This window comes from Ornithorhynchus anatinus, chromosome 2, assembly GCF_004115215.2.
Source record: "Ornithorhynchus anatinus isolate Pmale09 chromosome 2, mOrnAna1.pri.v4, whole genome shotgun sequence".
Lineage (NCBI taxonomy): Eukaryota > Metazoa > Chordata > Mammalia > Monotremata > Ornithorhynchidae > Ornithorhynchus > Ornithorhynchus anatinus.
This window is the reverse complement of record NC_041729.1, coordinates 58747893-58775715: the sequence shown is the minus strand read 5'-3', so window position 1 is coordinate 58775715 and position 27823 is coordinate 58747893. Positions and strand designations below refer to the sequence as shown.

The 27823-nt window shown below is 40.7% G+C and overlaps 1 protein-coding gene across 2 annotated transcripts in view; it reads left to right on the top strand.

Annotated features, from left to right (window-relative positions):
* The window catches only part of RBFOX1 (RNA binding fox-1 homolog 1), a 1878609-nt gene that overhangs the window by 697106 nt on the left and 1153680 nt on the right, over positions 1 to 27823 (top strand). The window contains exon 2 of one of the 2 annotated variants that reach the window (XM_029058005.2): positions 14678 to 14725. The exons of the other annotated variant lie outside the window; for it this stretch is intronic. Within the exon in view, the coding sequence (XP_028913838.1) occupies positions 14678 to 14725 (48 nt within the window). The remainder of the gene's footprint in view (positions 1 to 14677; positions 14726 to 27823) is intronic. 2 annotated transcript variants of the gene reach the window in all.

Sequence of the window (27823 nt, the reverse complement as noted above, 5' to 3'; positions counted from 1 at the left end):
ATTACCTCTAAATGAGTCATAATTTTGACCAATATTTGTTTCAGATATAACCATCAAAAATGGCCAGTTATTATTTCTACCTGGTGAAGCAGGGGACCAAGCACATAGCACTGGAAGGGAGGAGATCTGAGTTCTGATTTTGGCTCCTCTCTATGCCAGCTGTGTGGACCTTGCAGCAGTCACTTGGCTTCCCTGTAGCTTAGTTTCCTTATCTGAAAAATGGGAATTAAACAACCTATCTCCCTCCGCCTTAAACTATGAGCGCAGTGGGAACAGAGACTGTGTCTGATCTGACTGTATCGTATCCACCCAATACTTTGTACATAGTGTGGGCCTAAAAACCACCACAGTCATTGTTACTCTTATTGTTAAATGAAAGAAAGGAATATAAACCAGGATTTTGTTTTCAGACTGTCAGGTCTTCCCAGCCATTAGAGCATGGAAATAAGAGTAGCACAAAAGCAGACAATTGAGGGTGCTTCCAATTAGATTTAGGGGATCCTCAGATGATCCCCAAAATTTCACCCCCCTCTTGACCTTACCAAATTAACAGCCACTCGGGGTATTATGAAGTTGATAGGGTTTTCTTGCAAAATGGCCAAGGCAATGTAGCCTATGCCAGTGTGTCTGGTTCTTAGAGAAGACAATAATAATAATGAGAATGATAATATTAATTGTTGTATCTGTTAAGCACTTAGTATGTCCTCTAGACTGTAAGCTTGTTGTGGGCAGGAAATGTCTATTATATTGTTATATTGTACTCTTCCAAGTGCTTAGTACAGTGCTCTGCACACAGCAAATGCTTAATAAATATGATTAAGAGATGGAATATATCCAAGATGATCATATCCTACAAGGAGCTTACAGTCTAAGTAGGAAGGAGAACAGGTATTGAATCCCTATTTTGCCAATGGGGTAACTGAGGCACAGAGAAGTTAAGTGAGTTTCCCAAGGCCACACAGCTGGTAAGTGGCTGATCCAGGATTAGAATCCAGGTCCTCTGACTTCCAGGCCCTTCATTAGGCCATGCTACTTTTCTGCTTCTCTGCTTCTTTAACTTTCAGGGGATGGTCATTATGAGAAAAAATTTTGGAGGTCCCAGGAATTCACCCCAGGGGGACTTGGAGCTGTTCCTTCAAAACCTATCCTGTATCAGCCTCCTTCCCTTTTTGAGTTAACCTACCCCAAGGGATTGACACAGCCAGTTGCTAATCACAGCCCTACCTACTGACTGTTGTCTCAGTACCTCCAGGAAGAAGCTTGATGGTAGCTTGGTTTGGAGGGACCATTAAATGTAGAGTGAAGAGAGAGGGAAAGAGTAGGTTCTGTGTTCCAAGGAAGTTTGGGGAATTAGGTGAAATGGGAAGTCCGGAAACTCTTTGTTGCAGCAGTGTTTACCCTGAGTGGTGTCCTTACTGTACTATGGGATGTCACTCTGACCCCTCTGCCTCCCTTCTTCCTCCCAGACACCACCACCATCCCACTGCCAACTTTGCTTTCAGAAGAGCAAGCCACAGTGGGAAGGGTAGTGGAGGAGGAGAGAGAAGAGAGAGACATTAGAAAACACCACTCAGTCATGCGGGGAGGTGGTTCCTCCTGACTCCTACTTCCCCCGTGGACCTTCTCCAAAAGAGTCCCCCAGGAACAAGGTGGCCCACCTTCCCCATCTGTGGCCATGAGGATTAGCTGTAAGTTTCCCCCAACCCCTCCTTGATCCTGGCCCTACCACTCAGATGTAAAAATCAGGGTCTGAGGCACTGAGGTAGAGATGGCATGTGTATATGGCAAGGCAGAAGTGTGTGTTTGTGTTAATTAGGGTGCTGCTTCACTATGCTGAGGGGAATGGGGTAGAATCTTTTGCCACCCCTCTCCTCCCACCCCCATATTCCCCCATCCCACAGCCACCTTAGCTTTGAGAAGAGCAAGCTCTTGGGCCAACTGTAAAGAGGGAATGGGGACCAAAAGTATCAAAGTATCAATTTCGTTACTGATGCCACCCCAGCTCCCTTCCATATCTGCTCCATTCAGACAGCATGTTCAGTCATGATGTCATCATGCAGCACGCTTCGCATGATGTCATCTGTGTTGAGGGTCATGTGTGTGTTTGTGTGTGTGGGTGTGTGTTTTTGGAGGGAGATGGCCTGCTTGACCTTCCAGCTCCAGCCCTGAGAGTCAGTTAATGGAACCCTGTTTCCCAACAAAAAATGAAGGAATCACTATTTCCCAAACCTATGGACAGTGAGTCTCATTTGAGAGAGGAACTGTATCCATTCTAATTCTCTTATGTCTAATAATGCTAATAATAATTGTATCTGTTAAGCACTTTGTGCTAGGCACTGTTCTAAGATCTGGAGTAGATTTATGATAGCCAGGTAGGACACAGTCCCTGTCCCACATAGGGCTCAGTCTTAATCGCCATTTTTACAGATGAGGGAACTGGGACCCAAAGAAGTTAAGAGACTTGCCCAAGGTCACACAGCAGACAAGTGGTGGAGCAGGGATTAAAACCTATGACCTTCTGACTCCCAGTGCCATGTTCTACCCACTAGGCCATTCTGTGTCTACTCCAACAAAGCACAGTGCTTGTCACAAGTCATGTCCATTATTATCATTGTTATTATTATTATTATTATCATTACTATAATCACTATTACCATCAGCATTATCATTTTCATCATCATCATCATCATTACGCTTATTTTCTGCCATTTCAACACTTTTGTTAATTGCATAATTACATCCCTCCTCAAATTATTGAATACACTGTAACTAATTAAGATTTGTTAATTAAAACAAAGAGCCATTCGAGGTTTACATTTTGAAGGAGCAAAGGTTTTTGGACCCAGAAAATTTGATCTTTGCTAGTTTGAAGACGTATTTTGTAAAGCCCTTTGCTGCCATCTGCTGGCATTTTCTGATAGTGCTGCTGATAGCCATAAAAATAAGTTTCATGGAAAGATTTTACACCGTATAAGAATAACATTAATTCATTCATTCAGTAGTATTTATTGAGCGCTTACTATGTTCAGAGCACTGTACCAAGCGCTTGGAATGTACAAATCGGCAACAGATAGAGAGAGTCCCTGTCCACTGACGGGTTTCCAGTCTAATCAGGGGAGACGGACAGACAAAAACAATAGCAATAAATAGAACATCAAAAATGGTTTTCAGCTTCAAAGTGATTTCTGTGCTTTTTATTATAATTGATGTGAATTTATGTGGAATTGTTCTTCATATTTGAAGAAGTCATCACAGTTGCTGAAGTTCACCCATGAGTGTGTGTGTGTGTGTGTGTGTGTGTGTGTGTGTGGCTGAAAAGGCCCTGTAGCAGAAATAATAATGTTGGTACTTGTTAAGTACTTACTAAGTGCAGAGCACTGTTCTAAGCGCTGGGGTAGATACAGGGTAATCTGGTTGTCCCACGTGAGGCTCACAGTCTTCATCCCCATTTTACAGATGAGGAAGCTGAGGCACAGAGAAGTTAAGTGACTTGCCCACAGTCACACAGCTGACAAGTGGCAGAGCTGGGATTCGAACCTATGACCTCTGACTCCCAAGCCCGTGCTCTTTCTACTGAGCCACGCTGCTTCTCTAGTGTTTATTAAAAACACTTACTATGTGCAGAACACTCTACTAAACTCTGGGAGATAATATACAGAGGGGACTTGGACACAGTCGCTGTTCATACTGCATGGCTCTGTTTTCTCTTTTCTACTTCAAGAACTACCACCATGATTTGATTCCATTTTTTAATTTCCTTGTCTATTGTTGCTCGTTTGTTCTTCGGGCTTGCCTAGGTAACAGAATTATTTGGAAGTATTCAGCCCTGTTTCCAATATGGTTTCCTTGGTGCAGGCTGATACATTATCTAGGTTTTCTTTAGACTTGTCATCAATCATACTAGTTAGCTGATTTGGTGAATTGATTCACCATCAATTTCCTTAATCCCATCCATCCCACCACTGACTCCTTGCCCACATTCCCCAGCCTGGAAACACCTCACCATTAATATCTGACAGACCACAACTCTCCCCATCTGCAAAGCATTACTAAAATCACATCTCCTTCAAAGAAGCCTTCCCTGACTAAGTCTTTTGTCCCTTAATCTGCCCTATCCTCTGAGTGGACTATGCAGTTGACTTTGCATCCTTTGATCACTTGGATACTCAACCCAGCCCCACAGCATATACATATATATATATGTAATATAATATGTATATATATATATTATAGAATATGTATAGAGAGAGAGAATGCATGTGCACTTTAGGAGACATATATATATATGTATATATATATACATGTATATATATGTATCTCCCAAAGATTTACAATTCCCCTCTCTGCAATTAATTTGAGTTTCTGTCTCCCTCTGTAGAATGCAACTCCTTGTGGGCAGTGATCATGAGAAGCGGCATGACTTAGTGGAAAGAGTCAGAGAACTCAGAGGGCGTGAGAGTCATGGGACGTGGGTTCTAATCCCTGCTCCGCCACTTGTCTGCTGTGTGACCTTGGGAAAGCCACTTGACCTCTCTGTGCCTCAGTTATCTCATCTGTAAAATGGGGATTGAGACCGTGAGCCCCACGGGGGACAATCTGATTACCTTGTATCTACCTCAGTGCTTAGAACAGTGCTTGGCATATAGTAAGCACTTAATAATTACCATTATTAATAACTACAATATATTATATTTCCCCTAGTGCTTAGTACAGTGCTCTGTGCTTAGTAAGCACTCAATAAATAGGGATTGACTGGTTCCATATGTTTTTGGGCTTCAGCCCTACAATCCAGTTATCTGCATAAAACAAATTTTGAATGACCAGATTTTGGATGCCTCTAGAAATATATTGAGTGGAAGAGTTTCCCGTCATTGTGTAATAATAATAATTTAAGTGCTAATTATGGGTCAAGCGCTGTTCTGAATCCTGAGACAGCTACAAGGTTATCAGGTTGGACACATCTCTGTCCCAATGGGGCTCACAGTCTAGGTAAGAGAGAGTAGGATTTAATCCCAATTTTACAGATGAGGGAACTGAAGCAGAGAAAATTCAAGTGACTTGCCCAGAGTCAAATAGCAGACAAATGGCAGGGCCAAGATTAGGATACAGATCCCATGTCTCCATAATCCGGGCTCTTTTCCACTAGGCCATGCTGCTTCTCATCTGCAACCACAGAAAGAGTGCAGGCCTGGGAATCAGAAGACCTGAGCTCTAATCTCGGTTCCACCACTTGTTTCATTCCTTCTTTCAATCCTGTTTATAGAATGCTTACTGTGTGAAGAGCACTGTACTAAGCTCTTGGAAAGTACAATTGGGTAACAGATAGAGTCTACCCAACAATGGGCTCACACTTCTTTGCTGTGTGACATTGGGCAAGACACTTAAATTCTCTCTAAGTTTTCTCATCTGCAAAATGAGGATTCAATATCTGTTCTCTCCTACTTGTATCTACCCCAGTGCTTAGTACAGTGCTTGACTTAACAAATGCCACAGTTACTACAATTATTAAGTCCCTTGTATCCTCCAATATGGCCACGAAGAATAAATTGAAAAGGATTGGGCCCAGCATGTATTTCTGCTTTAATCCATTGACAGTGGGAAATAGATCAGGCATACCAGCCATGCCATAATGAAGCAGTCCCAAAATCTTGATTAACTTTTCAGGACAACCAAATTTCTTAACTCCCAAAGACCAAATCCTATTGTCAATATCAAATAAATCTGTAAAATCTAGGAAAATTGTGTATAAGTTCTGGTACCATTCTCTGCACTTTTCCTGTAACTAGTGGCCTAATCGAGTACAGGCCTTGGAGACAAAGTATCTGGATTCTAATCCTGGCTTGGCAAATTGCCCGCTGCGAGATTCTGGGCAAGTCACTTAACTTCTCTATGCTCATTCAAAAGCAGCACTTCCTGCCTTTAGAATCTTCAGTGGCTAAATAGTCCTTACCTTTCCCTTCCTTACGTTTCTATGGCCCAGTCCCCTACCACCGCTCCCCCCAAAAACCCACACCACTTATTTGGTTGTAAGATACATGGAAGCCAGAGATTGTGCCTTATTTTCACCTGTGTATCTTTAACCAATGCTTAGTTCTCTCCTCTGCACAGTGTAACTACTTAATAAATACTATTGTTCCTCCTCATCTTCTTCCTCCTTCTCTTTCTCTCACTCCTTTTCCACCTCTCCCTATTATTACAACTTCCTCTCTAGTATTACTGTAACTACTATTCCTGCTTCTTCTGCTTCTCCCCAACTTTCACTCTTCACTTCCCCCCAAGCTAACTTCCTAGCTCTTCCTCAATATTTTCTATGTTCCCTTCTTCAACACCTAATACCCATTAGTCTTACCATGTGGGACTTCATCTTCCCTCAAATTTGTCCAAGTTGTCCTTCACTGATAACATTCTCTTCTCTGAAAGACATTACCCAATGAATTCCCACCTCCTAGTTTCTAACCAATCTGGAAGCAGCATGGTCTAATGAAAAGAGGTTCTAATCCCACCTCCACCAATTGTCTGCTGTGTGACCTTGGGCAAATCACTTAACTTCGCTGTGCCTCAGTTCCCTCATCCATACAATGGAGATTCAATACCTATTCTCCATCCGTCTTAGACTGTGAGCCCCTGTATTTAATACAGTGCTTGTACCTTGAAAGCAATTAACAAATACCATTATTATTGTTATTATCATCCCATCTACCACATTTAGCATGTGAATATATTGGTTCATTTCTTCTAATTATTCTTTTTTCTAATAATACTTTTTCATCTACCAGCTATATCTATGTTTACCCTCTTATTTTTTAAATTTTTTTAATGGTATCCATTAAGCACTTCCTATGTGCCAGATGCTGTACTAAGGGCTGGAGTAGATACAAGATAATCAGGTGAACACAGTCCCTGCCCCATATAGGGAAGACGCAAGATGATCAGGTCAGACACAGTCCCTCTCCCTCACAGGGCTCATAATCTAAGTAGGAGGAAGAACAGGTATTGAATCTTCTTTTTACAGGTGGGGTAACTGAGACACAGAGAAGCAGCTGCACCCAAGGTCACACAGCAGACAAGAGGCAGAGCCAACCAACCTGATTTGCATGTTCCACCCCAGGGCTTAGTATAGTGCCTGGCACACAGTAAGTGCTTAACAAATGCCATTAGTATTATTAGGGCCCAGGCCCCCGACTGTCAGGCCCATGCTCCTTCCACTGGACCATGCTATTGCAATATGCTATTGCTGCTACTGAGAGTTTGCTGTGTGCAAAGTTCTGAACTAAGTGCTTAGGAGAGTACAAGACAACAAAATTGGTAGACACAATCCTTGCCCACAAAAATATTACAGTCTATAGGGGAAGACCGAAATGAAAATGAATTACAGAAAGGGTGAGTATAAGGATGTGAAAATGAGTGTTGTGGGGCTGAAGGTGGGGTGAATATCAAGTCTTTAAAGGGTGCAGATCCAAGTGCATAGGTGACAGAGAGGGGAAGGTGGGAAAGGGAAATGAGGCTTAGTCATGGAAGGCATCTTGAAGGAACATGATTTTAGTAAGACTTTGAAGGTAACGAGAATGGTGGTCTGATATGAAGGAGAAGGGAGTTCCAGGCCAGGAGATGCAAGGTATCGGGGGGATATAGACAAAATCAAGGTACAGAAGGTAGGTTGGTGTTAGAGGAGCAAAGTGTGTGGGTTGGATTGTAGTACGAGATCGTTGAGTTGAGGTAGGAGCAGGAGAGATGATTGAGTGCTTTAAAGCTGATGATAAGGAGTTTCTGTTCAAAGCAGATTTGGATGAGCAACAGTTGGAAGTTTTTGAGGAATGGGGATATATAGCCTGATTTAAAAAAAATTTTTTTTTGAGTAAAATGAGCTGGGCAGCAGAGTGAAGTATAGACTCGGGCGGGGGGGGAGAGATAGGAGGCAGGGAGATCATCTAGGAGACCGATGCAGTACTCAAGGTGGAGTATGATAAGTGCTTGGATCAATCAATCAGTCATATTTATTGAGTGCTCAGTGTGTGTAGAGCACTGTACTAAGTGCTTGGGAGAGTAAAATCCAACAGAGTTAGTGCTTGGGAGAGTAAAATCCAACATCCCCTGGCCACAACAAGCTCAGAGTCTAGAGTTCATAGTCTACAGCATGGTAGCCTGGATGGAGAGGAAAGGGTGGATTGTAGGGATGTTGTGAAGGTCAAACTGACAGGATCTGGTGACAGATTGAATATATGGATTCAGTGATAGAGATGTTTTGACTTGAGACAGGGAGGATGATGATGTTCATTCATTCAATCATATTTATTAAGTGCTTACTGTGTGCAGAGCCTAAGACAAGTGCCTAAGACAATCCCTGCCCACACCAGGTGATGATGTCTTCAATGTAAGGAAGTCATGGGGAGGACAGGGCTTGGGTGGAAACATAGGTTCTGTTTTGGACATGCTTAGTTTTATGTACTGGTGGGACATACCTGTGAGCAGGAGGAAATTTAGGGCAACAGCGAAGGAAAGTGGTCAGAACCAGTGAGGTAGATTAGCAAATCATATGCATACTGGTTACACTATGGTAATTGAAGTTATAAGAGTGATTGAGTTCTCCAAAGAAGTGGGTGTAGATGGAGACTAGAAGGAGACCCAGACCTGAGCTTTGAGGTACCTCCGTAGATAAAGGGTGAGAGAAAGAGTGGGTGAGAAGGAGCTAGCGAGACTAAGATGGAGCAGCCAGATAAATAGGAGGAGAACAAGGAGAGGACAATGTCACTGAATCCTGTCAGAAAATGTTTCAAAGAGAAAGGGGTGGTCCACAGGGTGGAAGGTAGCAGAGAGTTTGAGGAGGGTTGGGATGGAGTAGCGGCATCTGGATTTGGTGACCTTAAAGAGAGCTTTTTCCATGGAGTGAAGTGGGGGGAAGCCAGTTAGCAGGGGGTTGAAGAGAGAATTGAAATAAGAAGTGGAGGCAGAAGGTGCAGACATCATTCCTGCTGCTTGGAAGGGAATGATAGGAGAGAGATGGGGCAATAACTGGAGAGTGCTATGGGGCAAAGGGATATTTCTTTTTTTTTTTAGGACAGGCATTACATAGGTATATTTGAAAACAGTGGGGACAGTACCATTTGAATTGAGTAGTTGAAGATGTCAGTCGAGGAAGGACAAAGAAATGGCATTAATGTTTTGATATGGTGCATAAGGATGGGGTTGGAGGTGCAGGTGGAAGGGGTAGATTTTGAGAGGAAGTGAGAGATCTTTTCTTGATAAACTACTGGGGAGGATGGGAGGAGCAAAGAGTGGTCAGAAGAAGGTACGGACTGGAGAGAGTAGTGGAGATTTTAGATTACATCTCACAGTTTCAATTTTATTGATGAGATCCCTAGAAAGGGAATTAGGGGCAACAGATAGGTGGGAGAGAGGGAATGGGGTTTGAGGAGGAAGCCAAAAGTCTGGCAGAGTCAATAGGTATGGGAAAAAACAAGGAAAGAGAAGTATTATTGCCAGAAGAAGTAGAGGGCAGATGCTTACCAAATAATGATAGTGATGATGATGGCATCATATGTGTATTTTAAATGTGTGTTATGTTTGGTAGATTGTGTTTGAATAGCAATATGTATACTTTTCATACCATTAGGAATAAGCTGGTCGCATTCAATATATTTTTTACAAGAGTATAGGAGAGGATATTTATTCTCATAGGAAAAAATAATCATTGCCGATGAACTTGATTTTTGCTCGGCAGGCAGAACCTTGTGTGACCACAATCCAAACTTATGCCATAAGAATTTCTTGTGACTCTTACTCTGGGGATTTTAAATGCTTGACTGTAATATAAGGGATGTTTACAGATGCTGTCAATAAAAAAATACCATATATATTTATGGTATTTGTTAAGCACCATGTGTCAGGCATTGTACTAAGCACTGGGGTAGATACGAGTTAATAGGTTGAATATAGTCCATGTCCCGCGAGGGGCTCACAGACTTAACTCCCGTTTTACAGATGAGGTAAGTGAGGCACAGAGAAATTCAGTGACTTACCCAAGGTCACACAGCAGACAAGTGACAGAGCTAGGATTAGAACACAGGTCCTTCTGACTCCCAGGCTCGTATTCTATCCACTAGGCAACGCTGATCCACATAATGTTACATATATGGAGCTTTCTTCATGTTCTCATATAATTTCTTGATCACTATTCCTATTCCTGCAAGAACTTGAGTAACCTGAACCCTTCCAAATAGGACTTCACACTCATCCTTCTGGTTACCTTATCCATAAGGGATTTTATTCTCATCCCCTGTGATGTGCTTCACAATATCAAGAAAGGGGAATGTCATTTAGCAAAAATTAAATCAGTCTGTCAGATTCCTTAGGCCCAGTTGAAAGGAGAGCTATGAGTCAATTCAATTGTGTTGGAATCGGTGAGTTTGTTAGTTTAGTGTGTAAATCAATCTGTCTTCAAGGGACTTTCCTTGATCATAGTGATAAAATCATTAGAATAAATTCCAGGAAGGAGAATGATAATGAGCTTCTGGAAGTCCTCTGTTGGCCTAAGACGTTAATCAATCAATTTATGATATTTATTGAGCGCTTACTATGTTCAGAGTAATAATAATAATGGTATTTGTTAAGCACTTACTATGTGCCAGGCACTATACTAAAGGTTTGGGAGAGTACAATACAACAGAGTTAGCATACACATTTCCTGGTCCAGAACCAGCTTATAGTCTAGAGGGGAAGGCAGGCATTAATTCAACCATATAACTTCCATTTTTTTCTTCCAATTCTTAGACACTTTATTCCATTTTGTGCTTGAGTATTATACAGAGTCAGTAATAGATCAAGACAGAATACAAAGAGCTTCCAAATACTTGCTCTTTACATTCAAATATCCCCTACTGACATGGGTTATTAAAATCAGGAACGAAGAGAAACTATTCCTATTTAAAACCCTCAACTTCTAAAAAAAAAAGGCACACACTCTAGAAATATTTTGCTGCCCCCCCAATTAATTTAGCACAGAGTTAATGTGGCAGAGCTTAAAAATACAACTCTTTAAATGAGAAAATTAAACCTTCAGGACATGCTTTCCCACTCCTCAAGAAACTCCAGTGTTTGCCCACCAACCTCTGCATCAATCAAAAACTCTTTAAATTGGTTTCAAAGTGCTTAATCACCTTGGCTCCTCTAATCTCACCTTGCTACTCTTGTACTACAACCCAGCCTGAACACCTTGCTCTTCTAATGCTAACCTTCTTACTGTACCTGGGTCTCATCTATCTCACCGCTACAGCCTCACCCACATCCTGCCTCTGTCCTAGAATGTCTTCCCTTCTTCCCTCCTCATATCTGACAATGACTCTCCTCCACTTCAAAGCCTTATTAAAGGCACATCTCCTCCAAGAAGACTTCCCTTGCTAAGCACCCCCCCCTTTTCCTCTTCTCTCATTCTTTTCTGTATTGCCCTTGATTCATCACCACCACCACCACCCCCCCCAGCCCAACAACACTTAGGTACATGTCTGTAATTTATTTCTTTATATTAATGTCTGTCTCTCCATCTTGACTGGAAGCTTGTTGTGGGCAGAGAATGTGTCTGTTTATTGTTATATTGTACTGTCCCAAGCAGTGCAGTGCTCTTCACACAGTAAGTGCTTAATAAATACAGATGAATGAATGAAAGACTGGATTTCTATATCCTGTGTTGGTAATGACCGTGGGAGAAGGCTGGTAGTTTGTTACTAGAAACTGAGGCCTGAGTCAGAGTTCTCATTCCAAGGAAAAGAGAAGGACTGACTTTCTAAGGGAAGAGGGATGCTTTGTTATCAATTCCTAGCTTATGAAGCACACTTAACACTTAGACAGATGAAGTGGCTTCCAGGCTAGGTTAAGTGGAAATGTGGTACTTACTTGATTACATGTTCTCTGTAAAGGTCAGGTCACAGTCCATCCAGAGATACCAGATAGGAAAGAACTGATACCATCAATAATTTGTTCCTGCAAGAGTGACATTTTTCCAATTTGAGACCAACATTGTTCAGAAGCAAGGGCAATTCCCTAAGGCACTTCAAATGTTGATCTGCAATGGAGACAAACCAACAATATCATCTAAATAAAAAAAATCCAGTCAAAGGTTAATAAATTAGGCCTGACAGGAATAAATTGAATAATCTTGGGGAAATGGCAGGAGGGCTGATTGTGCCAGATGGCTTTGAACATTGCCGTCCTGGTCTTCAGTAGCAAATGAAAACCAGCTACTGGATTTATTTTCCTAGTTGATTAACACCTATTGCTTCTGCATGGATAAATCAAATCCAGACACAAGCCAGTCCCAGAAAATTCTGCATATTTTCACACCAAGAGAGAGACCCACTAATTGAATAGTTCCTTCCGAGGGAGCAAAAGAGTCAGGAGAATAAGCTCACATAATGTCTAAATGGAAACTTATTCCTAACAAATCCATATTTTCCTTCTTCCACCATGTGTTAAATCTGCTTATTCCCTGTGGCAGCTCCACACTTTCATCAGTAGAAATTGCAGAAAGGTTCTTTACCACAAAATTAATTAAAAGTTTCTCTGTTTTTTGCCCAGTGTCTCTAATCCATTGTCTTGGATTTAATCCACTGAATGAAAATAATAATAATAATAATGATATTAAGTGCTTACTATGTGCTAAGCACTGTTCTAAGTGCTGCGGTGGTTACAAGGTAACCAGCTTGTCCCACGAGGGGCTCACAGTCTTATTCCCCATTTTACAGATGAGGTCACTGAAGCACAGAGAAATTAAGCTGCCTGCCCAAGATTACACAGTAGACAAGTGGCAGAGGCGGGATTAAAACCCATGTCTTCTGACTCCCAAGCCCGTGCTCTTTCCACTAAGCCACGATGCTTCTGAAGCAGCTTCTATTGTTTCTGCACCAGCATTGTGAAGGGAAGAGCTGAGATCCTGTCACAAAAACTATTGTTGTGGAAAAAGATGCCCTTATGACCTGAATTGTCTGGTTTTACTAGATATTTTGATCACTGATCAATGCTACCTGCCCAGTATTCATCCTCATAGACTAGGTCACTAAGTATGCAGACTTGAAGAGGACTTAGTTGTTGATATGCACAAGCATATCCACAGTGGCATGGATGGAACGTCTACTGAAAACACATCACTATACTTAATACTTTGTCGGGAAAACTGATGCAAGATACATTCTTCCTCCCTGTGAGGAGATTACAATCCAATGAGATGGACAGGAAAAAATATTTAGAAATTGTGGGAACACTAAATTAGAGAAAAAAGCGTTCTATCTACAGCTTGAAAGCAAATGTTTTTAGGTCTTGCCTACATCACCCACCCCAGTAAACCTTGTCGTTCAAGTATAACTAATAAAGCATGAAGAGTGGATGAATGGATATGTGTGCTGTTTGTTTTTGTTGTTGTTGGGGTTTTTTGGTCCTTATTATGTGACAAGCACTGTTCTAAGCAGTGGGGTAGATATGAGTTCATTCAATCATATTTATTGAGTGCTTACTGTGTGCAGAACACTGTACTAAGTGCTTGGGAGAGTACAATAGAGCAATAAACAGACCCATTTCCTTCCCACGATGAGCTTACAGTCTAGAAGAATGTTAATCAGATTGAGCTAAATCTGTATCCACCATGTAGCTCGCAGTCTAAGTAGGAGGGAGAACAGGTATTTAACCCCCATTTTACCAGTTTATCATTTTACCAAAGAACAGTGAAGCCAAGGATCACCCAACAAGTGACTAGTGGAGCTAGGATTAGAATCCCGGTTCTCTGACTCCCAAGCCCTAGCTTTCCTTGGGCCAGTAGTCAAAGGTGTCCCACACTGTAGAGTGAATGATGAGGACAGAGGCTTTGACCTCTGAACATTAGAGGAAATGGACCACACTTGATTTTTGTCAGCATCTCCCTGCTGGTTCTCCCACTGGAGAGCACTGGGCTTAAAAGCAGGAGGTGGACCTCCCCAGGCTTCCTGGCTATAGAGCAGACCTAGAACTGGGAAAGGTTCAGTGGAACGTGGATTCATGGGTTTATGTATCTGGGGAATAAGATTAGAAGGATCCTTTCTGAGGGCAGCTGGTGAGACTCCCTGTGCCGTAAAGGCAGTTGTTGTAAAGAGAACGGTCAATCAGTCATATTTATTGAGTGCTTACTGTATGCAGAGCACTGTGTGAGGCACTTGGGAGAATACAATATAACAATACACATTCCCTACCCACAAAGAGCTACTGTCTGGGGGGAGACAGGCATAAATATAAATAAATTACAGATCTCTAAATAAGTGCTGTGGGGCTGGGAGGGGGGATGAATAAAGGGAGCAAGTCAGAGTGACACAGATGGGAATTGAAGAAAGGAGGAAGGGCAGTTCTACTTTCGGCATCACATCTGTGTATTAGAGTTTTGGAACCATGGCTTTTGCTTTCAACCAAGAATTGTGTCTAAAACAACTTATTAAAGTTGCTTAATCCCTTGCTAGGTCAGGAGTGTAATTTTGAAGGTAAAGCTTACCTGAAACTTATCGAAGGCTTAAATGAGCTTTAATAATAAGTTGAGAGAGAACTTTCAGAAACATAATACCTTCTTTATGTTTGCCTTTCACCAAAACAGCTCTATGTCTCCCTGATGGTGCCTCTGACCAGTGGTATTTCTCTCTTTTTTTTTTTTGTCTTTTTTCTCCTCACTCAGGATAGTAGAGCAGATTTCAACACCTGTGTAGAAGTAGAGGACAGAAAAGTAAGTAAATAACCAGTGATATTTTTATTGTTAGTGCTTGGTCCCATCATATAAATGCACACAAAAATTTCAAACAAGCATTGACATCCAATGCTGTGAAAAGCCTGAAAAATAGGGAAGGTGTTGGTTGCCCATTCAATGGAGCCATAGCCATACAACAAACATAATTATCTACAGCCCTGAGGCTGTAGCCATGGACACCCGTTTCACACGTCTCCGTGCCCTGTGACTTGATTCCCCATGTTGCCCTTAACAACAGCCAAGACAAGATTGGACAAAGTACGGTTCTTCAGGAATACCACCCAAAACTGGAAGTGACTCTGCTGAGAGAAAAATCTAAGCCGTCACCCCAGAAATGAGTAGGGCTGTCCCAGGGCTACAAGAAATTTGTATTTTGGACTGAAAGACCTAATGTGGCAATACCTGGCTCTTCCTACCTCACAGGGATTTTGTGAGAATAAAATGAGATCATTGATATGAAACTGCTTTGGAGAAGTAACAGCATTCTAGAAATTATAGGCTTTTTTATTTTTGTGCTGGTGATGGCTGAGGCCCACTTTGAATGCTTGAGGAATTGTGGTGAATCTTGTTTTTGTATTAGGGTGTCATATTAATGAGAGCATATGATTTTTGTCTTTACTAAAAGGTGAACCTCTTTGAAAATAATGCAGATTCTTACATTTATCCCAACTTATCTTCCACAATGAATTTCTAGGAGAATTGCTTTTCCTTTAATAGTTTACTCTTACTCATATCCCGTACCATTGTTGTTTACTATTTCTTCAGAAACTGAAATGTGGGGTACTCACTAAAAAATTTTAACTCACCTGGTTCTTATCTCTCGAATAATTAGAACTGATCAGGATTTACTATTTTAGGGTAGTATTTTGCTGTTTTATGTTTTGCTTCTCTTTTGTTAAAATTTTTGGCAGATTTCATATCAGCACCATGTGAATAAGCAATTATTTTGCAAGTCATATTTTATAGACTGAAGCTCACAGAAATGAATAAAGAAGAACTTTACTAGAGAAGATATTTTGTAATTCGTGCCAGTTCTCTAAGGAACTCAAAGCACTTCAAAAAGTGATTATCAAATTGTTGTAATCACTTTATTTATTGCCCTGTAGCTTTATAATCTTTTCCAGAAATTTATTGATACTATTTTCCACAGAATAGATCCTTCTATCCCTCCAGCTGAGGGAAAGGAAAGAAGAGGAAGTGAAAAGTGTAGTTAGTTCTCAGAGACTCCTCATAGGTTATAGTTTGCCAGCATGCTGTGGGCAGGGATTGTCTCTCTTTATTGCTGATTTGTACTTTCCAAGTGCTCATTACAGGGCTGTGCACACAGTAAGCACTCAATAAATACAATTGAATGAATGGATGAATGAATGAATAAATAAAAACCCAATAGCAGTTAGGAAAGGTAACATCTACCTCATTCTAAATTCACCTAGATCCAGTAGTAAGTGCTTCTATTTCATGTCACTACTCTAAATGGTTGTTCATAGTTACACATGAATGTACCCATTTTATCAGTGTTACCAATTCAAGAGCCTGAGTTTAGCATCATATTCATTCATTTGTAGTTATTGAGCGCTTACTATGTGCATGCCACTGTATATGCCTAGGTGTCCCCATGAGATTTTAGAAGAAATGAGAGCTGTAGGCTGATAAAAGCAATTCTTCTTTCCTCTCTTCCTTATCCAGCTTCTTCTCTTCTTGCTCCTTTTTTTTTTAACCCACTAAGAGGCTATATCTTCTTATCTTATGAAACACTTAGTTTCCTCTACCTCTGGTTTTCCCTCAAGTAAGCACTCAATAAATAATGTTGATGATACTGACAGTGACCCAGGTTGAACCTAGAATTCCAAACTGTCATGTAATTTGCAGGACTCAGGCCAGAATTAGAATCCATTTATGGGCTTCATTCCCACCCCAGAGTGAACATGGATTTCTGGACTCTGCATAATGCAGACATTATGTTTAATGCAACCCAACTCTGCCACTTTGTGTGACTTTAGCCAAATTACTTCATTTTCTGTGCCTCAATTACCTCATCTGTAAAATGGAGATTAAGACTGTGAGCCTCATGAGGGACTGCACTGTGTTGAACCTGATGATCTTGTATCTACCCCATCACTTAGTACAGGGTCTGGCATGTAATAAGTGCTTAACAAATATCATTTAAAAATAAAACACTGTAATTCTGCCCTGAACACAGGCTCTTCTACTTTTACTGTGTGCTCCCAAACATCCAGTGTGGTGGTTTGTACACAGAAGATAATCTGAAAATATTGATAATTGTGGCATTTAAGTGCTTACTATGTGCCAAGCACTCTACTAAGTGCTCAGATAGATACAAGATCATCAGGTCCTGTGTGAGACTCACATTCTAAGTAGTTAAGAGGGAGAAAGGGTATTGAATTCCCATTTGACAGATGAGGGAACTGTGATTCAAATAAGTTAAATAACTTGCCCAAGATCACATAGGAGGTAAGTGGCAGAGCCAGGATTAGAATGCTGGTCCTCTGACTCCCAGGCCCACGCACTTTCCACAAGGCCATGCTGCTCCTTATATTATTTATAACAATGAACCACTGTCTTTAATCAATTCCTGTTCCTTAAGATAGAAAAATGAATTGCTTTTATCAGCCTCCAGCTCTCATTCCCTAAAAGCCCAGTGAAACACTTAAGCAAGTGAACAAGATGACGATGAGGGTGGTGATGAGAGAGGGAATTTTTCTGATCATTTCTGATTTAGGTCTGCATTCTAGGCAGTCTTTAATGAGGAGTGTTAATAAATGGCATGTCCTTTGAATGGAACAATCAATCAGTCAATCATTTGTACTTACTGAGTGCTTACTGCATATAGAGCACTGTTCTAAGCACTTGGAAGGGTACAGTATAACAGAGTTGGTAGAAACGTTCCCTGCCAGTTTTAAAAGAGTAATGTTTTAGCATGCTCTTTTCACTTAGTGCTTGAAGAGAATAGCACATTCATAAGAATAGTCTAAATTTTGCAAATTTCCCCAATGATCCCAAAAGAATTAACATTAAACTAATAGGACTCGATGACTTAGTGGCAACTAAGCAGGTTGCTTCTCTTTCTCTTCTTGAATTTCTCTTCTAAATCATGAAATGACTCATTTTAGGCAGTGCCTTTTAGCAGCATCGCTTAATGAGAACCAACTGGGCAAAATCTCCAACTTAGAAAACAAAGAAAAGAAAGGAAAGAAAGGAAACCCTGACCCTGACAAGAGCACTGTGGAGTCAGAGCCCTAGTTACAAGATACTGTGAGGTCTATTATTGTCTCGTATGCGGAATGATAGCGTGGGGTGCCTCAAACAGCTTGAGTGATCCCAATCCAGTCCTATTAATTTACCCTTGTACTTCTGCCACTGTGACATATAATTATGAAATTTTACCATTCAAGGGATGACAATCGCTTCTCTGGGTGCCTTTCTCTCCTTTTAATCCAATGGCTGCTAGCAAAATCAGTAATTTGGTAAAGTGGAATTGACGTGACAGGAGATGACAGAAGTTCCAAAATCATAAATGCAACCTTCTACGAAGTGTCTGTGTTGGAGTGGGTCACTTTTACAACCACTGACAGATCCCAAGAAACAAATGCAACATTTTCCCCAGGCATCAGGGTCTTTTAGGTAAGGAAAGAGCTCGAGATATCTTACAAAGGAAAGGGGGACTTCTACATGAGTAGCAGCTTCTCTTGGTGTTTTATGCTATTTTGATTGTAAATGGGAATGATGGGTTGGCTGATGGCAGGTATTTTCAGAAATGCTAAGTTCAAGGTTTTGTACATTAAACTCTCCATGCAGGTACATCAACCACCTCCATTTTGTAAGACTATTTTCCCTTCTTCCCTTGACTTTCTCCAGTTCTTAACTACCAAGCCACATAAAATGTCATATGACACCTTAACGATGGACAGTTTCTCTTCTCACTTTAGAACACATTTTTTATCCGGAGGAACACTACTCCCCTTGAACTCTAGTTGACCCTCATGGTGGTTAAGAGTTAATCATGCTGAGCATTGTGGACTGATTTTGTTTTACGTTATGCCCCTTCTTCACTGGCCGATTAGCACTACTGGGAATGTACCTGCAGCTGGGCAATTATCATGCCATATGCCTTGACATAGTCCTTAACAACGTCATTTGAGAGAAACAAAATGGATAAAAAGATTCTTTCTTCCACTGGTGAATGCTATACAACTATTGTAAATTTAGCGGCAGTGACAGGAGGCAAGACATCATTTCGAAGTGCTTTTATTGCTCAGAAGTAGAGTTCACTTGACACTAAGAGTTACACAGGTTCTCCGGGGGAGAGAGGAAAAGGAAGGAGAACCAGGGCACTAAAATTCATTTTTATTTGTAGTATAAAGCCCATCCACTTTCTGGACTAAGATGAAGACTGAGATTGCGATGTGGAGAGTAGGGGCTGATGGATCATTCAGTGGGAAAAGCTGTCAGAATGACTTGAAAGTCCATCTGTCAAAGGCTGTAAACTTGGGCAAGGGAGCAGTGCGCACCCAGGCCAGATTCAGTTAAGCAGTTTCTGCTCTGCCATAAAATTGCAGTTGAACTGCTTTTGAAGTTGTGGAAACTTTGAGGTCTGGTACAGTTGAACGGCCATGAAATAAAATGTTTCTGGTCTTGCCCTAAGCACTCACAGTGAGATTGGGTGAGGGTGAAGTTGTGGCTACAATGGAGAGCAGCAGCTATTTATCCTTTATAACCCTGGCCTTAGAGTACTTATCCAAATCCCTGGTTGCACTTTCCAAGTCACTCATGCTTTCATTGGCTTTTTATAGCACTTCAGAACGGTGCTTAACACAGAATAAGACTTAGCAAATAACATTATTATTATCATTATTATTCTGCACCTATCATGGCATTGTGACAGGCAGTGCTGCCCAGCTGATCTGTAATTTGGAGGAAGCTGCAATTGCCCAAGAATAAAAGACTATGGAGTTCTTACTAGCTCATGTTCCATGTAAGACAAGCAGTGTAGCCTACTGACAAGCATACAGGCCTAGGAGACAGAGAACCTGGGTTTCAATCCCACTCTGCCACTTGCCTGTTGTAAGACCTTGGGTGAGTCACTTAACTTCTCTGTGCCTCAGTTTCCTCATCTGTAAAATGAGGATTAAAACCTATTCTGTCCTACTTAGACTATGAGCCCCATGTGTACGAGGGCCTGTCTCCATCCTGATTATCTTGCATCTATCCCAGTGCTTAGCACAGTGCCTGGCATATAGTAAGCACTTAACTAGTCCCATAAGTACCAGTATTACTTTCCTGCAGTATTACTTTCCAGCTCTAAGATACATAAAGTCTGAGACGACTGATGCCCATGTTTTCCCCTCCCAATTCAGCTTGCCCAGTTGCAAAACTGGGGCCAATTGTTACCACGCATATGGCTCAGTGGAAAGAACACGGGCTGGAGAGCCAAAGGTCATGGGTTCAAATCCCAGCTCTGCCATTTGTCAGCTGTGTGACTTTGGGCAAGTCACTTCACTTCTCTGTACCTCAGTTACCTCAACTGTAAAATGGGCATTAAGACTGTGAGCCCCATGTGGAACAATCTGATCACCTTGTATCCTCCCCAGCACTTAGAACAGTGCCTTGCACATAGTAAGGGCTTAACAAATGCCGTCATTATCATTATTATTATTACCACCCTCACTTTGTATTAATTGTCATTCAGTTTGCCTGATCATTCAATAGTATTTATTAAGCGCTTACTATGTGCAAAGGACTGTACTAAGTGCTTGGAATGTACAATTCGGTCCTCTGCTCCCCTCTATTGCTGTAGTTAATAAATTACTTATTGTAAATACAGTATTTGTTTTCTAGTGGGATTTGATTTCAGCACTTTAGTACAGTGCCTGGAACATAGTAACTGCTCAAAAAATACCAAAAAAAGTGGGAGGAACTATCTTCAGTCAGTCAGTGAGATTCACTGAGTAGTATGCTAAGGTGCTCAGGAGAGTAGTACAATAGTGAGAAATATGTTTCCTACCTTCAAGGAAATTGCACTTAATAGGGAAGAGGGACAAAAATGATTTTCATATAGTGAAGCCAGTAGGAAGGCAATAACAGGAAGTACAAATACATCAGTTGAAATCTTTGAATGCTAAGTCTCTCACTCATCCTTTTCTGGAGTACTCATGTGCTGTGGCTAGATCTGTATTAAATTCTTCCAGAAACAAATGGGATACATGATCAACATAGCTGTATGTTACCACAATAAAAACAGTTTGCAAAATGCCCATAATTTATCACACTGAATACCTGGACTTGTGTGGTCAGACAATTTTTTTTTTGTGGTATTTGTTAAGCCCTTACTATACAGCAGTCACTATACTAAGCACTAGGGTAGATAAAAAGTAAGGAGATTGGACACAGTCATTGTCCCACATGGGACTCACAGTCTTAATCCCCATTTTACAGATGAGAAAACTGAGGCACAAAGAAGTTAAGTGATTTGTCTAAGGTCACAAAGCAGACAGGTAGCAGATCCGGATTTAGAACCCAGATCCTTCTGAGTCTCAAGCTTGTGTTCTATCCACTTGGCCACACTGCTTCTCATCTTCCTCCCCATCCAAGAGTTGAAAGGACAGTGCAAAAGGAATCCCTTTGTTTGATTTAAACTTAACAGAACAGTTAGCAAAGTAGATGATTTTCATACTAACTCTTTCTCTGCAAAAACCACTAGCTCATTCAATCTGCTCATCAAGTTATAATGAAATACTTGTGTCTTGTAATATTGAAGCTTTACATTGAGTAAAATGCCATTTAATAAACCAGGACAAAGTTAATTTGGGTTTCATTAATCAATCCATCAGTGTAATTATTTTTTTTGGAGCGATCACTATGCGCAGAGCACTGTACTAAGTGATATAAGTTCAATAAAGATGTATTCCCTGCCCACAAGGACTTTATAGTCTTAGCGGGGTAGAAAGACATAAATATGAATAAAGAAATTGCGGAGGACATATATGTAATTGCTTTGGGCCTGAGGGTGGGGTGACTATCAAGGCTTAAAGGGTACAGATCCAAGTGCAAGCCACAGATTCAAATGCAAATGTTGAAAATGTCTCCTCTGCTTTGAACCTTTATATACACCACATTCATCCATACCACACGTGCATGTGCATACTTCCTTTAGGGGTTCATTCAACACTTACTTTTATTTTTCAGAAGTTATCAGCATGAGCATTACATAGTTTGATAGTGGTGGCAGAGTTATTTTTACTCCCTTCATGCTATGGATCTTTGTTCTGCCTTCTATATTAGCCTGCATGCCACCTCTCGAAATCAATCAATTAATCAACCAATCATATTTTTTGAGTATTCACTGTGTGCAGAGCACTGTACTAAGCGCTTGGGAGAGTACAATATAGCGACATGTACTGAATTGAGGAAATGATTGGAACAATCCTCTGTTCATTGCTCATGGGTAATCAGAGCAGACTCTACTCCACAGGCCGAAGTGAACCGCTGAATCCATATTCTGAGAAAACATTTTCCAACTCAGGGTTTGAAAAAGAGAAGTGGTGTTGCCTAGTGGCTAGAGCATAGTCCTGGGAGTCAGAAAGACCTGGGTTCTAATCCCAGCTGTGCTATTTGTCTGCTATGTGACTTGGGCAAGTCACTTAACTTCTTTATGTTTCAATTCCCTCATTCATAAAATGGAAATTATTGAAGTGAGTCCTAGTGGGACTGTTTCCAACCTGATTATCTTGTACCTACCCCAGTGCTTAGAACAGTACCTAGTATATAGTAAGCCCTTAATGAATACCACAGTTATTATTATTATTAAGGAGCAAAAGAAGGCATTTGTGGTTAACAGTCATTAAGAGCTTGAGAAGGGGCAAACAGTTTGAACTGCCAGAGAGTCTCCCATCCAGTCTAAAGGATGTAGACAGGATTGGTGGCATGCATCTTTAAAGTTTTATGGTAAGTCTCTGCTTCAGTATGACTCATCTTATTCTTTTGTGAGAATTTTGCAAGAGCTGATGATATTTTTTGAAGAGCCTGAGTATTTAATATACATTAAATCATATGCCCAAAGGTATTGCCTTGACACCGCAGACAGTCCTGCTCTTCAGGATGATGAAAGTACCTTTGGCTTGAGTTTATGTTTAAGTCCTCAGCATGAACTAAAGTTATTGCTCTCTCCCAGCAGCCTTTTCATGGGTGCCAACTTTCCTGTTTTTATGTCCAGCTGCATTGGTATCAACTTTCAGTCTTTAAAAAGCCTTATAATTGAGGTACTCATCACAAGCCCCATTAACAGTGCTTTTTGTTTGTTTGTTTTTTACTGGAAGGGCCAGCTAAATAGAAACAGTGGGTGCCCACTAAATCCCAAGGGTGATGAAACTTGTCTGACATGATATGATCAGATGCAAACCTACTCAGATGTAAAACAAGCACAGGCTCATTTCAGTTGTAACCCACTGGCACAACAGCCTGCAGTTGTGGAATAATGTCAAGAATCTTTCAGCACCAAAACCCTTGCTGGCTTCTGGCTTTCAAACAAGAAACTGGACAGGTACTCAGGTTACAATTTAACAATTGCCACAAAAATACAAATTGTCAACTTTATGGTGATTCCAGTGACAATGTATGGATCTGAAAGTGGTCTGTGAAAGGCCAAATGACTCAACTTAGATTAGCATATTTTGGACTCATAATCAGGAGGACTGATTCTCTGGAGAAGACACTAATGCTAGAAAAAGTCCAGGGAAAAGATGGAAGAGGCAGACCAGCAGCTAGATGGATAGAGACCATAATGATAACAGAAGAACCATTAGAAAGATTGCAGATTATGGCGGAGGACAGGACGTTCTGAGAAAGTATATCCATGCAGTCGCTATGAATCAGAAACTACTCGACGGCACTGAATAATAATAATGATAACTCAGGTTTACTTCCAAATGGCCATCCTTTTATCTGTATTCTCATCTTATCCCAACTTGACTATTATATCAGCCTCCTTACTAGTTTCCCTGTCTCCAATCTTTCCCCTCTTCAGTCTATATTCTCAGATCATTTTTCATAAGCAACATTCTGGACACTTCTCCCATCTCCTCAAAAACCTAAGAGGGCTACCTATCCCTCTTTTCATCCAAAAGAAACTCCCTAATGTAGGCACTGAGTCACCCAGCGGTTCTCTTCTTACTTAGCTACTTTCTTCTACTTCACGCCAGGTCCACACTTGTTTCTTCTCAAGCACAACTTTTCACTATACTTTGTTTTTGACTCTTCCACTTCAGAGTCCTGGATCACACCATTCCTCCTGCCTGGGAAACCCTCTTACTTCAAATATATGAGGTCAGAGCTATCCCCAGCTTCACAATGTTTCTGAATCCCCACCTATTCCAAAAAGGTTTACCTGATTTATCATCATATCCTCCCTCTTAGCATCTCAGAACTTTTGCACCACCTTAGCAATTACAGTTCTTATGTCTTCTCCCTTTGGTGCTGTTTGACCTTGGGCAATTCACTAAACTTCTCCGAGCCTCTGTTAGCTCATCTGTAAAATGGGGATTGAATGCTATTCCCTCCTACTTAGATGGTGAGCCCCATGTGGGCTAGGAACTGTGTCCAGCCTGATTATCTTGTAGCTATCCCAGTGTTTAGGACAGGGCTTGGAACATATAATTATATTACTATCAATTTTATTTTTGTACTTTCCTAAGTACTTAATACATTGCTTTGCACCTTGTAGGAACATACTATTGACGAATTGAGTGATTGAATACTAGGACGTTAATCAAATCAACCAGAAAAGGTATGTGAGCAAGAAGATGGCTGGAACTAGCATACACAGAGGATTTCACCTGAGAAGATTGAGCAGAAATATGTACCTTCATTTAGTTAATTATTTTCTAAAGGTCACTTGCTAGTGAGTTTGCTCTAAAGGAGGAAGTAAGAATTAAATCTCTCCAACAAGACATCTGTTAAGTTACTCTGCATATGTGTTATCATGTGGAATGATAAGGATTAATTTAGTGTTTGACAAATTAAACAGATTGAGTGCAGATCACCATTCCTCTTGCAAAGTGCCTTGTTACCATGGAGGGAGTTGGGTATTGGAGAGAAGAGTGTAATACTGTAGATCAAAAGCACTGCCCTTCCGGTAACAGCCAGTGATCCAGCTGGGTCATATTCTCGCTCCAACAATGGCAAAAGGATGCTCACAGGAAGAGCGTGAAGACTGCGTTCCTTGACAAGCATTAGACTTTCAGGAGAAGCAGCATGACCAAGTGGATAGAGCATGGGCTTGGGAGTCAGAAGGACCTGGGTTCTAAGATCTAACTGATGGACCTGCGCCACCAGTTGTCTGCTGTGTAACCTTGGGCAAGTCTCTTCACTTCTCTATGCCTCAGTTATCTCATTCATAGAATGGGGCTTAAGACGATGAGTGTCATGTGGGACATGGACTATGTCCAATCCAATTACTTGTATTGACCCCAGTGCTTAGAACAGTGCCTGGCATGTAGTAAGCTCTTTACAAATGACATACAAAAAATTGTTGTGGATATACCACCTAAATTCCTATTGCTCTTCTCAGCCTCCCCAATTTTACCTCTTGCAGTATATTACTGATCTCTTATACCTGAAGGTATTCATATTCCTCTTAAACCAACTGACATTTTGGACCTTTGCAAAGTTTTGTGATAACTGATTCTAAATGTTTATCATATGTTATGTGAAGGAAATTTAAAATTTCCTACCATTTAGGATTCAAAGGATTTTTCTTGACTTTAGGAGATTTGGCATACAGTAGTTCCATGCTTGTCCTGTCCTCACCTCTCATGATTTTACACCTTTTAATCATGTCCCCTTTCAGCCTACTCATTTTTGAACTAAGGAATCAATCTTTTCCATTCATTCTCATAAAACCATTCCATTTCTAAAGAATGTGAGAGCATCAGATTCCTCTTGATGCCTTAATAAAAGTAATGATCTGATTTGCATCTGCTGATATTTATGCAATGCCTTCAGCTTTGTGATGACACTTCTTTGAGTGTAATCAGTAGTAAAGTATACTTATGTTATTTATATTGGTCCTTTTTGAGTACACATGTTCAATTTCATTTCGAGAATAGCTTCGAGGAGCTCTGGTTTATTTTCATTTCAGTGACTTAAAATCAAAACAAACAAAAAAATTGAAATTGATTTCTAAATTACTCAAAACCTGTGATCTCTGATTGGTATTTGACATTTATCCGCAGATTTCCAACTTGTTTTCTTTTGCAAATGAAAGCTAAGGGAACCTTATGTGAAGAGCAAAGTTGTCATGAATGTTTTTTTTTTTCTTTTCTCCTCCTTTCTTTTACTTGATATGTAGGCAGATTTTCTGATCTTTCTATAAGCCATGGGGATCCACCTCATCTGAGCAGTTTTACACAGTGCAGTTGCTGTTTTTCTTCAAGCAGAGAATGGTCAGAAAACTCAGGGATTGTGCCATCTATATTCTCTGCTTTATTGCTAAAATACTGACCAATGTGACCTTTCCAAACATCAAAGAACATTTGCACTTTGGGAGTTTCATTTTGGTATGAAGTCACTAGTTATTTCCATTTCAATATGCTAATTTTTAATATAAGATAACAATTTCTTTTCCTTCTTCTCTTCCTCCAACTCCTCTGCTTCCTCCTCCTCCTCCTGCTAGTCTTATTACTACTAGTACTTTCTGGAACCCTTAATAATAATAATAATAATAATGTTGGTGTTTGTTTAGCACTTACTATTTGCCAAGCACTGTTCTAAGCACTGGGGTAGATACAAGGTAATCAGGTTGTCCCACGTGGGGCTCACAGTCTCAATCCCATTTTACAGATGAGGGAACTGAGGCACAGTGAAGTGACTTGCCCAAGGTCACACAGCAGACAAGTGGCAGAGTCGGGATTAGAACTCATGACCTCTGGCTCCCAGGCCCGGGCTCTTTCCACTGAGCCACACTGAATTTGCTATCCATTTGCAGGTATTTTTCTAAATTACTAACATCTCACATGTATACTGGTAGTTTCAACAGAGGCTGCAGTTACACAGATGAAGTCAAGTGGAGAATTAACAAACTATCTGAAGAGTGTAAACCCGAAGAAATATTTTGCTGTCAAATTCGTAAAATAATTACTCAACTCCCCATTTCAGTTGACCAGGACAAATACCCTGAAAACACAGGGAAAGAGGCCTATCTATTAAGCACAGAAAGTGTAAAGGTGAGACGTAGAAAACTATTGATGTTACAAAGAAGATTCATTTATTCATTCAATCGCATTTATTGAGAGCTTACTTGTGGAGACCACTGTACTAAGCACTTGGGAAGTACAATTCAGCAAGAAATAGAGACAATCCCTGACCACAGTGGACTCACAGTCTAGAAGGGGGGAGACAGACACCAAAATCTCAAATGATATTGGTAAAATTAAACTTTTTCCATCGGCAATATAATTTTATAAATAGAGGTGAAATTTATCTGAGGGAATTTTGGTACTTTGGTACTCCTTTGAGATGATGTATGGATAGAGGAGTAATAACTGTTGTGTTTATTAAATGCTTCTACTGAGCCAAGACACTGTGCTAAACATTTGGGTAGATAGAAAATAAGAGCAGGCACAGTCTTTCTCTCAGGTAGGGTTCACAATCAAAGTTGGGTGGGGTGGGGTGACTGGGGATCTTATCCCCTTTTTACAGATAAGGAGACTGATGCTCAGAGAGTTGAAGTGACTTGCCCAAGGTACTAGTTATTAGTATTATTATTAGTAATAATAGTAGTAGTGATAGCACTAGTGTAATAATATTTATTGAAAACTTACTGTGTGCGGAGCCCTTGTACTAAGCACTGGAAAAGAATACACAGATGGGAATTAGCATCAGGGTTCCTGCCCCAGAAAAGGTTCAAACTCTAAGAACATAAATGTATGTGTATTTGTGCGGTGAGTAGACTGGAAGCAGACACATAAGGAGTAATGAAACAATAAAACACTAATGCAACAAGAAAATAAGGACACATACAGAAAATAAATTAAAAAAATTGTAGGGAGCTGTGGCTAGCAGAGA